The 12927-nt window shown below is 37.9% G+C and overlaps 1 protein-coding gene across 1 annotated transcript in view; it reads right to left on the bottom strand.

Annotated features, from left to right (window-relative positions):
- Nucleotides 1–6992: 6992 nt before the first annotated feature.
- The window catches only part of FMN2 (formin 2), a 370643-nt gene continuing 364708 nt past the window's right edge, over nt 6993–12927 (bottom strand). The window contains exons 14-15 of the mRNA XM_028111462.2: nt 8584–8665; nt 6993–7019 (exon numbers count right to left, since the gene is read on the bottom strand). Of these exons, the coding sequence (XP_027967263.1) occupies nt 6993–7019; nt 8584–8665 (109 nt within the window). The remainder of the gene's footprint in view (nt 7020–8583; nt 8666–12927) is intronic.

Below are 12927 nucleotides of genomic sequence, written 5' to 3'. Positions count from 1 at the left end.
TTGAAAGCGAATTCGTCTTCATTTATTGAATTGATTTGTTTTTTATTATTGACAATTTTCTTTAAGTGTTTTGGGAAGTGTGTTTTGCAGACTCGTCTTGAGGGGATATTCATGCTCCTTCTCCCCTTAGCTCTTTATATCAAGTCATTTTCTATCATTTCCATCCATTCCCAGTTCAGAACAAAATTTGGGGCGGGGGGGCTCTTGGCTTCCGTGTACCAGTGACATTGGAGATATTGCAGGTGTAGATATGGGCCAACAAGTTAACTGGCCCAGTTTGCTCTTTGGGGCTTTCTCTGCTTTCTCCTGCTATGACATACCTCCTGCTTTGTTTGCCATATTGTGTGGCATCCACTGTAATTATTTTTGATTGACTCTCACTGGTGGGTAAGTCCCACTCTAGTCCCATATCCCTGGTGGGAAGCTTCATTTGGTTTCCCTCCATAAATGGGGCTTGATTAGCTCCCATTACCCTATAGAGATTCCTTGCTCACTCACTTGCACTCTTTCCTTCCCTGTTTATAGCCCCTTCTCCCCTTCCCTTACTGATCGGTTGTCTAGTTCTACTAGTTGGTGGGAAAGGAGTAGTAAAACCCCCAACTATGATTATGGAATGGTTTGTTTCTTAATTCTGTCAATTTGTACTTCATTTTATTCTAAGGCTGTTATCAGCGCATACATATTTATGACTATATCTATTTGTATCTTTCTAATTTGTGTTTTTGGAGGCAGCATAATGCTGCCTTTCAAAAAAAAAAGTACATTGTGATAATCTCTGCCTTCTACAGTGTTTACACATAAATTTACACACAAAATAACTGTCGATAAGCTGGTGTTTAAGGCTGTCATCTTGTTGTTTGTCCTTTGTTCTAATTCTGTTGTTCCTAGTCCTTTTTTGTCCCCAAGTATTCAAATATATTTTGAATTCCATTTTAATGTAGGTATTGGCTCTTTACCTATAATTCTTCCCCTTGTGTTTTAGCGGCTGCACTAAGGGTTATACTATACATTTTGAGAGTATATATCCTTAAGTTTTCAGTTTATTTGGAATTAATATTTTACTACATCATGTAAAATGTAGAAATCTTGCAACTTATTCCCTCATCCTGTGCCATCTTTGGAAATTGCCTTATGCATTACATTTACATACATTATGAACTCTCCAACGAAATGTTATGTATTTTTTGCTTTAAACTGTCAGTGCTTAAAATAAATTAAAAGCAAAACTTGTCTTTTATATTTTCCTAGATATTTACCATTTCCAATGTTTGCTGTTCCTTCTTGAAGATGCACATTCTCTTTTGGTACCATTTCTCTTCAACTTGAACTTTCTTTAGCATTCTTATAGTACAGGTGTCCTTGTAACAAATATGAGTAGTTTTCTTATAAATGCAAGCATATTTTCATGGGATATGGAATTCTGGTTGACAGGGGCTCTCCTCCCCCACCCTCCCACCCCCAGGACTTTAAAGATGATGTCATCTGGCCAAAAAGACTGCTGGTTTGGGACTCTGGCTGCTGAGTGCTGTACCATTACTAAAGCCTGTCCTCAGGCCATTATCTTTTCTTTTTTATTGTGTTATGTTCATCACCATACATTACATCATTAGTTTTTGATGTAGTGTTCCATGATTCGTTGTTTGTGTATAACACCCAGTGCTCCACGCAGAACGTGCCCTCTTTAATACCCATCACCAGGCTAACCCATCCTCCCACCCCCCTCCCCTCTAGAACCCTCAGTTTGTTTCTCAGAGCCCATCATCTCTCATGGTTCGTCTCCCCCTCCAATTTCCCCCCCTTCATTCTTCCCCTCCTGCTATCTTCTTTTTTTTTTTTTAACATATAATGTATTATTTGTTTCAGAGATACAGATCTGTGATTCAACAGTCTTGCACAATTCACAGCGCTCACCATAGGACGTACCCTCCCCAATGTCTATCACGCAGCCACCCCATCCCTCCCACCCCCACCACTCCAGCAACCCTCAGTTTGTTTCCTGAGATTAAGAATTCCTCATATCAGTGAGATCATATGATACATGTCTTTCTCTGATTGACTTATTTCGCTCAGCATAACACCCTCCAGTCCCATCCATGTCGTTGCAAATGGCAAGATTTCATTCGTTTTGATGGCTGCATAATATTCCATTGTGTGTATATACCACTTCTTCTTTATCCATTCGCCTGTCAATGGACATCTTGGCTCTTTCCACAGTTTGGCTATTGTGGACATTGCTGCTATAAACATTGGGGTACGTGTACCCCTTCAGATCCTTACATTTGTATCTTTGGGGTAAATACCCAGTAGTGCAATTGCTGGGTCATAGGGTGGCTCTATTTTCAACTTTTTGAGGAATCCCCATACTGTTTTCCAAAGTGGTTGCACCAGCTTGCATTCCCACCAACAGTGTAGGAGGGTTCCCCTTTCCCCGCATCCCCGCCAACATCTGTCGTTTCCTGACTTGTTAATTTTAGCCATTCTGACTGGTGTGAGGTGATATCTCACTGAGGTTTTGATTTGGATTTCCCTGATCCTGAGCGACGTTGAGCACTTTTTCATGTGTCTGTTGGCCATTTGGATGTCTTCTTTGGAAAAATGTCTGTTCCTGTCTTCTGCCCATTTCTTGATTGGATCATTTGTTCTTTGGGTGTTGACTTTAAGAAGTTCTTTATAGATTTTGGATACTAGCCCTTTATCTAATATGTCATTTGTAAATATCTTCTCCCAATCTGTCGGTTGTCTTTTGGTTCCATCCTCCCTGAGGCCCCATAACCTGCCTCCTTTGTTCACTAACCAGGGCCTCCAAGTGGTTTTTATATTTTGTTCAGAATTTATAGTTATTATCTGGGGAGGACTGGTCTCTTAGAAGCTTAGTCATATCAGGAGTAGACCTCGAGAACTCATGTGTCTTGTTTTTTTAAAATCTCTTTTCTACACTGCTTCTCTAAAAGTTTTAAACAGAATATTGAATAAGTCAATCCATTATATATATTTTTTATTACATTTGTTATTTACAATAGTAGTATGTTTGAAGGGCAAAAGGATGGTGACAGTGGAGTGTTTCTTTTTGAAGTGCTGTTTACTCTGACCTCGTCAATACTACTTCTTCATGGTTCTCTGCTTTTAATTCCCTGGTTAATCTTCCTGAGGTTCCTTTTGTGACCTCTTTATTTCTGTTTGTCTTTTCAACACTAGTTTCAACACCTTCTCAGTGATTTTTTAAAAAATAATCTGTTCCCAATTTCCCAGGCAGTTTCAACAATCTACCTGATTTCAACTATCACCCCGAATATAGATGGCTCTTACCTCAAAATCAGAATTAAACCTATCTCATGAGTTCCTCATCAGTATTTTCCAGCTACTAGAAATACCAACTGCATGTCCAGCACACATTATGGATTCTTCATTCCCTTTCAACCCTGAACGTTTCCCTTCTCTTCCTCTAATTTATTTATTCATTAAATCAGTACATCTTTATTGAGTGCTGCAATACTGCTTTTAATGTTACAGATTTAGTCCTGAAGGAAAAAGTCTGTCTTTCTGGATTTAAACTTGAGTGGGTGACAGATTATATACTAATAACTATATAATATCAGGTATTCTGAAGAAAATGAAGCAGATTTGGGAAGATAAAGACTTGGGAGCTGCTTTTCTTGATAGACTTACCAGGTTTCTCTAAGACAGACATTTTTGAAGAAACTTGACTGAAGCATTCCTCTTATCACCTTTGTTGATGCACAGAGACACACTTTGTCAGATAACCCAGACAAGAAACCAGATTGTCATCTTAAATTCAACATGCTTTCTTGTTTTTCACATGTAAAGATTTCAGAAGTTCTCATATATATTTTACCTCCTTCACATATCTTTTCTTCAGCGCCAAGTTTCCATCTCTACTATTATCAAGTCCTATTTCTTTGAATTGAAATAGTTTATTTTTATTTTTTTTATTATGTTATGTTAGTCACCATACAGTACATCATTAGTTTTTGAGGTAGTGTTCCATAATTCATTGTTGCAATAGTTTCTTTAAAGGTGTTCTGGCCTCCAGGCTTATACTTCTCAACACTGGTACCAGAATGGGCTTTATTAAACCCAAACCAGTTCACGTTACTACCTTAAAATAACTTACTGGCTCCACAGTGTACTACATACTGTTTCCTCTTATTAAAGACTTCCATGATCTAGCCCCTGATCCTACCCCTAGCCCCTTACCACTTACCCTGCCTTACACCCTATCTCTTCTTCTTGATGTAGAACTAATTCTTCCGCAGGTGTGCCAGACTATTTTGCATCTGTTTTCCATGCCTTTTTCCCCTCAGTTTGTTACCTCTCTCAGAAGTGCATCATCATCCCCTCCTCACCAATCATTTGGAAAACTTTTAAGACTGCCTTTCAAACAAGCTCTCAGGTGCTGTCTGGGCTGCTGATGTACTGCCCTACTATGAGTAGGAAGGGCCTAGATGATTCTCAGATCCTCTTGACCCCAAACTGTCATAAAATTACACTGTTTCTACCATAAAATTCTTTTCTATGTCTCTAGCAACATCTTTCACCATTTTCTCTTGAACTTTATGCTCTGCTCCCTCCATCTAACCTGAACTAGATAAAACTCCTAAAAGAAATGATGTTTTTGATGTGTCTTTGAGCACTGTCTTTGCATCTGCAGATTTCTCTTCTCCCCCTTCACTTGCCTAATACCCACTCATCCCTCTAGAGTTAGCTTTCTGTGCTCTCTGTTCGTAATTTTTTTCAGGTACACTCCACTACCAACGGTGGGGCTTGAACTCATGACCTTGAGATCAAGGGTCACATGCTCTACCAACTGAGCCAGCCAGGTTCCCCAGCTTTCTGTGCTCTCTGAATTGGACATTACAATGATCCGTAATTGTTGCTTTATATTCTATCCCCCCCCAACTTGATGAAGATCTTTGAGACATGCAGTTAGCACCATGCCTTGACACCAAGTAGATGATAAGTCAATGTACAGGGGATAAAAGAGTTAATATTGAAAAATTATCAGACCCAAATGCAAAGCTTACTTATGGAGTAAGAAAACTCTTGTCACGCTTCTCCAGTAGTGGAGTGCTTAGTTTTCATTCCTTATTTCCTTTTCTACATACATCCCATCTCCACCATTATTTTCCCTTTGGCCTTATCATCTTCCAATAGCCCTTAAATAACCACTTAATCTGTATCCAACGAATTTTTGCATCTAACTTTTAACTTTTGGAAAAAGGATTTCTCAAATATTGATATATCTCTGTTCATATATGGGAATTACCTCTTCCTTAAGATTGCATAAGAAGCATTTCAATTTTTTTTCAAATACTCAACTACTAACAATTGTTAAACTTGAAATAAGAACTTTTTAAAAATCTTCAAACACAGAGTCTAACTTATTTTCCCCCTGTGTTAAATATGATGACTGCATTTTGCAAGTTTCCTTAGGCAATATATACACAATAGGTACAGAACTCTTTTATTATTCATTTTATTTTCATATAAATTAACATCCTAGAAAAATTGAAATAGAAACACTAAATACAGTATTGCACATAGCGATCTTTGTTAAATGCCCTATTATTTCAGTGAAGAATGGTAATATACACACTGGAGGGACTGAAGGAGACAGGAAGACTACAAAACAACAACCAAAATCCACTACTGTTTCTTTGCACTTAAATTACAAACTAAAAGGTAAGAGACCATACTTTACATAAACGCAAACATAGTTATGATTCGGAACATTTTCTTTTTTAAGTTGCTTTCCAAGATTGGTTTCCAATAGCAAGAAATATCAACAACCATAACCCCAACAAATATCATCAAAAGAATTTTAAAAACCCTACCTATTAGTGTTAGACAAAACCATCACAATGCATCATGAGATGACTTTAATATACTCTCACAAAGAATGGGAGATTTACTTTTTTTACTCCTCAAAGTGAAATAAAAGAAAATCCTTTCCTAAGCTCCTTCAGATAACCAATCATTATATATTCATTTGACAGCTTTTAATCACCTGCTATAACACATAAAGACAATCCCAATCATGTAAAAATACTCAGGCTGGTACGTTTAATTAACAGATGCCAATTCATCCAAAAACCTACTACCCACCCCCCTTTTTTGGCCAACAATTAGTCACGGTTGGCAATTTTATGAGCATCATTTATTTAAATTCATTCAAAATATTAAGTCATGTTTTCTTTGTGAAGGCCAATGGTAAAGTTATAGAGAGGCACACCTTTAGTTTAGTTTATTTTAGCTGAAGATTAGCTTTATGTAGGGTCTCAAAGAACACAGGCTGATAAAAGCCCTCATTAAACTTAAAACTCTGATTCCTGCCTATATTAGATGATTTATAGGAAAGGGTTTACCTTTTGCTATATTTCTTCTATTCATTATCTGACTTGTGTAAAAAATGATAATCTTCTTTCACAAATATATAGTTAGGGAGAGCAACCCACGAATTGGGAAAGCCTTGATCATGATATATAAATGGTACTTAAATTTTAAAATAGAAAATTTATATGTAGACATGTAACTGATACAAACAATTCACTAGAAATAACATTTTAACCATAAATCTAAATGCAGTGACATGGAGTACTGGTTGTCAGTAGAAAGGAAAGTGTTTTGCTGGGATAAGGAATATTCTCACGAAAGTAAATTTTAGGTTAACATTTAGCATGTTCAGCATTAATGCAAATATTGCCTCTTATACATGCTGTTTTGGTCTATCAATATAATACCATAAACTTTACAAAAAGAAAAGGTGTCAAATTCTCCACTGGTCTACTGCTTTTGCATTTTTATGAATGTACAGTAAAATTCAACAATCAGTGAACTGTCTAGAAAACACAAAGATTATGCAAGAGGTCAAGAGGAAAAATGAACAAAATGATGTAGTTTTCTTCCCACCCTCAGGTCAGCTGAATTTTGTGGAAGTGGTTACAGTGACTCATGTTCATTCTGCTTTTCATTGTTCAGGTTTTCATGCTTATTTTTGCTTTCTGAAAATAAATGCACCAGATAAGAGTTATAGTTAGAAAGAAGAACTTTAAAAAATGTACGGAGTTTAGAATAGCTCAAACAAGATCTTTTCATTTGGATCAAGTTCTCTGGGAAAAGGTTAAAGATCCACCAGCCCATAAAGGAAAAAGATATAAGTAAACTCTGTTTTATCTTTAAGAATTTTCAACAGCCAAGGGGCACCTGGGTGGCTCAGTCGGTTAAGTAGCTGCCTTCAGCTCAGGTCATGATCCCAGGGTCCTGGGATCGAGCCCCGCTTTAGGCTCCTGCTCAGTGGGGCCTGCTTCTCCCTCTCCCCTCTGCTCATGCTCTCTCTCTCGCTATCTCTCCCTCTCTCAAGTAAATAAATAAAATCTTTAAAAAAAAAAAAGAATTTTCACCAGCCAAATCACCAAATATTTTTGAGAAAAAAAAAAAAGCTTTAAAATTTTAGCGTCTAACCAACATGAAAAAGTGCCAACTCACCTTTCTCATTTTCAATTCTATGCACAAATACATAAATATGAAGATTGCATTGGCTGCTTCGTTTCATGGTTAATATGATTTAATTCTCTTCTATCCTTATAATGGCATGATTGAGGTTAATTAATAATTATTCCTCCTCATTCAATGCAACTTTAAGGTTGTACTTTAATCAAAAAAGAAAATAAACTAAACCATAATATAATACCTGTCATTAGAGAAGATTAATTTTGATGTAGAGAAACTAAAGGGAAAATATCTTTTAAATGAAGATATACTTCCTAACTTTTTCTAAATAGGGTTTAATCAGTTTAATCATATCCCAACTTGGGTTATTTTGATCTTTTCCACTTAGACCACATTAGATTAATCCAATTCAAAATGTTCCTATTTTAAGGCCTAACCCAACTTTTCATTTAAAACAGCATCATTTACTTGTCCCTGTGGTACCAAGTGATACAACCTCAAAATATTCAAAACAATACTGACAGCATCACAAGGGTAAACTCGTCATTTGTACCAAGTCCTGCCTTCCAGGATGCACAGCATGGCATTTTAAAGAAAGAAGTGGGCAAGGAGGAAGCTTAAATTAGCTTGTTAAACTCAGACTACTGGCTGACAACTGTTAAATAGCCACATACGGGTACAAACCAGGTCTGAGCCCCCCAATCTGAGCAAAGGACAATACTACACTTGGCATTTCCCATCATGTTTTAGATCCCAATGGTGCTAATCCAATGACAACAGCCACTCGGGCTTCAAATGCAGCCTTGTACTGGTGATGTTTGTGTAATGGAGAAAGTGAGAAACTGCCCCCCAACTCCTGCCAACACACACATATTTAGGTATATGCATTCCCTTAGTAGATTTGTCTTAATTCTTAAGCTTCGGATGCTAGATCCTGAGATTCTCTTAGCTTTTTGGGCCTGATTAAAGGCATAAAGAAAAGGAGAGAGAGAATCTCTCTCACAGTGAAGAGGAAAATAATTAAAATGTTGTTATGTGAGTTGGTATATATTGTGAAAACAGTGTTTAAAAGCCAAAGCAAATCACAAGTTAAAAAGAGAAGAGTTAAATACTTACAATTCCAGAGTCATGTCTTGGTTTTATTTTATAAAGTGATTTTCCCTTTTTCTGCCTGCACACCTCTTCGGCTTCTTTTACTCTGGGTGGAGAGAAGACACGTGTATTTCAACAAAGACCTATACAGATCACTGCAATCCACCTTATGATAGGTGAGCAAATATCAACTCATTGAGGAGTTGAGTTATCGGAGAAAATAATACCACACGCACAGGAACATTATCTGACATTTGATTCAAAAACACTGAACGTTAGAGCGAGAGGTTAATTCATCCAGGGGTTCTCATCTTGGAATCAAAGGATGTCGAATGGAATGATCTACAAACACATTAAAAATGTCATATCTACATTTTATCCTATGTTAAGGGAGTCTTATGTAGAAGAAATTAAGGAAATATCCCTCATTTTCAGGTGAGGGTACTGAGAGTGGTTCCATTAAAAAAATAAATCTGAAGCGTTAAAATAGTTAAATAAACAGTATCATACAAAAACTCATATGCTTATTTTAAAATCATAAAATCTCAGATTCACTTTCCATGTCACACTCACCAAAAAAAGTGAATACTTGGGCAGGTTTTAAAAAACAGCTTCATTAAGCAAGAGAACCAACCATTTATTTGAAAACAGAAACTAGAACATGTGCGATAATAATGTTCTGATACTTCTGGGAGTTCTTTTTCAAAACACATCCCAAGGAAAACAGCATTGAATTTACCAGAGGTACAGTTAGGAGAGGGTGTTATTTGGAGGTAAGATCTTCACTGAGTTCTGGATCTGCTAGTTGATACTGGGTAATGTCCTGATACCACTGACTCTTGCATTCCCTCAAATAGTAAAAGGGCTTAATAATATATAATAGCATTATTATTACTACTAGACAGAATTGTTGCAAAGATCAAAAAAATTTTATTGAAAAAGTTCTTTATAGGGGCGCCTGGGTGGCTCAGTCGGTTGAGCAACTGCCTTCGGCTCAGGTCGTGATCCCAGGGTCCTAGGATCGAGCCCCGCATCGGGCTCCCTGCTCCTTGGGGCGCCTGCTTCTCCCTCTCCCTCTGCCTGCCGCTCCCCCTGCTTGTGCTCTCTCTTTCTCTGTCAAACAAATAAAATCTTTAAAATTAAAAAATTAAAAAATAAAGTTCTTTATAAATTGTAAAATGCTATAAAAAGTATATGCGATTGTTTTAATTAAACAACTGGTAAGAAATCTGTGAAGTAGGACTATACTAATAAAAAGGCGTCCCATAAAAAGGAAAATAACCTATTAGGTTAATTTATTCATTATTATGATTTCCCTTGGGAATTAAAAATGGAGTATTCCTGGAGAAACTAAAAAAGCTGTGACTTATCTTAATAAAAGACTTTTTATGCAGATCTTGAAGTTTATTTCCTGAAAGAAATGAATTATAAATATATTTCTTGAGCCCTGTGGTAAAAGATCTGATGGCAGGATTCCTCTGCCGTACAACTGAATGAATACTGTTTTTAAACAGTGGAATGAAGGAAATGATCCAGCACAGCAGCTACAAGACTGATATTAGAGTTTACATTAAAGCATGACAAATGAAAGTAATTCCTTTTGGACGTAAAATGCCTGCTGAGTTGATATTGTTATTAATTCCAGAAAATGATGACAATTTAGAAGACACTCCATTGTTACTACTTTTATTACTTTCTAACCAAGTCATAAATTGCCTTTAATCCTTCCTCCAAACATTTGAAGACAAAAGCATTTCCTTTATAACAAACAAAGGATTGCAGAGTTCCCATCTTTCCTCTGAAAGAGCTACCAGTAAATTTAAGTTGAAATATTTGGACAGGGAATTAAAAACTTTTTTTTCTTTTTGTTTAGCACTTAGCCAAAATCCAGTAGATCCCCTCTTAACTTTACTTGGAACTCTTTAAAGTATTTTGTAACATTTAATAAAAAAAAAAAGTGTACTTCACAAGTATTTAGATCACCAAAGCATCTTAATTTTCTCACTATCATATTTTATTTTTAAAACACATTTTTCTAAGGATCACAGGAAGACAAATCTAATTCAAACATATTTAATTTTACACAAAAACAAATTCAGCCATTCCTTGCAGCAGAGATAACAAAAACTAAAGAGAACGTGCGTCAAGGAACCCTCACAAGATCTAGCTCACCCCTTCATTTGACAATCATTTATGGGGCAGTAACTCCAGGTCAGGCACTGGGCTCAGCTCAATTTTATAAGGACAATTAACTTCAATGTCTAATAGAAGAGCTACACACATAAGCAAGTCCAAAGGTGCCTTAAGCACCACCACCTAGGTTTGTAGAGGTCCAGCCATGTCCCAGGAGGGTAGGGGTTGTGGAAATCTTTCTGGCGCAGGTTGACAGTGGAGCCTTGCTTCAAAGAGAAATCCTAACTGCTCATACTTTTCTTGGAAGGGGAAATGGGATGGAGGATAAAAGAAGAATACATACAGAAGAATATGTACAAAGGCCAAATGAGCCAAGGATACCACAGTGAGCTTCGAGAACATACACCCTGCTCCCCCGTGCTGCTATAGGATCTCCACAACCCCACAGGCCGGTGTTGGGGCTGGCTGTCTATGATCCGGTTTCTGATGCACATGGCTGGAGTGAGTCAGTCACTGCATCCTAGGCACCTCAAGACCAGGCACAAATAAATGAGGTGGGGAGCTGAGAAACTAAGCACCAGGACCTCAAGTAGTTGTTCTTCGGATTTAGAAGCACAAGCATGGAGCATATGTTAAAATGCAGTTTTCCGGACCTATTTTACTCTGGGGCAGTGCCCAGTGGGGGGTAGGGTAGGGAAAGGGGGGTGTGCTTCTGAGCAGCACCAGAGAACAGGATGAAGACGGTCTCTGGGCCACACTATTCGCCCTGGCACGGAGGTACTCCCCTGAAGCGTGGACTGGGCAGCCGCAGAGCCCCCAACCACCGTGCTTTCACCCCCTCTCTTCCCAGGGCACACCGGGTCCCAGTCCACACCCCGAGAACTTGCTCACTTCAGCGCTTTGTGAGTAGTGCCCCTCCTAAGCTTCCCAGCAAATGTGGCGTCTTCCAAATGCCAATTTTATTTCAACAAAACTCTGACAACAAGAAATTTTTTCCACACTTTAGGCAGGAAAAAAGAATGTGTCCCCAGAGGTGAGATACAATGCCAGAGTTGGCAGAAATAAGGAGCATAAGGAGGGAGAAAGCCGGGAAGGAGAGGGCTGAGGCAGCAGTCCATATGAGCGGTTCCTGCTCGCTCTCCATCTGGGCGAGTGTGGCGGGCCCGTCAGCTGCTCAGCCAAGTTCAGCCTATTGAGTAACTCCTTGTACATGGTCCATGCTCTTTCCCTCCTGCCTCACCCCTCATTCAGTCATGCCGAAAATTTCTTAGGCTGAGTAGGAAAAAGATCTATATCTCGCAACAAGACAGGCTTTAAGTGAAAAAGCATGGTGGTGATAACATTTCAAACAATAAATAAGAATGACCACTACGTCCTGTTTGGAAAGGAGGTGGGGAGTCAAAAGAGGGATGATATATCCTTTATAGAGAAGGGGAGAGAGGAAGCCAAGGCTAGGTGGAAGAAGACAGTCATTGGCTTCCAAATATTGCCTGCACTTGAGTTTGAACTCCGAGTAGGGTGAGGGCTGTGGATGGTGTGGAGACAAAACTCTAATGCTTGATTCACGAAGACATGTTCTTTTGAATCTGGCTCTCTTCGCAACAAATGGGACTGCCAGGGCATCTGTTAATCAAGATTTCACCCTACCAGAGAACTAAAAAGGCAAGTAAAAACTAAAAAATTTCAGATGACATCTTTGATAGGCTTATTTAACAGCTGCACCTTCCAATCAGCAATCTAGATTACAGAAAGAAAATATGAGCAAAACCAAATCATACGATAATGAAAACTCTTCACTCATCACCTTCAGTGATCTTGGAAAAACAACACAGAAAAGCAGAGACTGGAAAACAGGAAATATAGCATTACTTTTTAGACAGAAGAGAAGGATACTGAGTGGTATATAATGGCTATAAAATTTGATGTTTATGTTAATATTTTGCTGTAATAGCTTTTATTGCCTATAGAAGTTCAGAAACAAAACTATGCCGAATAAATATCAAAAGTATGTACTTATTCCTTAAATGGAGGACCAAAAGTAATCAGAATATGAGGTATTCTTTATTTTTTTAAGGGAGAATTTAATTATAGGAAATAACCGGGAGACATATATGGAATCAGGTTCAGCAAACAGAGTAGGCGACCAATTTGAACAAAACAATTTTTGTCATAAGCAAAGTTTGGTTCGGACAATGATGGGGAAGAGTGATGTGAATCAGTGTGTGATTCCCAGGA

Source organism: Eumetopias jubatus, unplaced genomic scaffold (genome assembly GCF_037043125.1).
Source record: "Eumetopias jubatus isolate StellerSeaLion01/CBP00866 unplaced genomic scaffold, mEumJub1_p1.0 scaffold_12, whole genome shotgun sequence".
NCBI lineage: Eukaryota > Metazoa > Chordata > Mammalia > Carnivora > Otariidae > Eumetopias > Eumetopias jubatus.
This window is presented reverse-complemented; position numbering and strand designations above follow the sequence as displayed.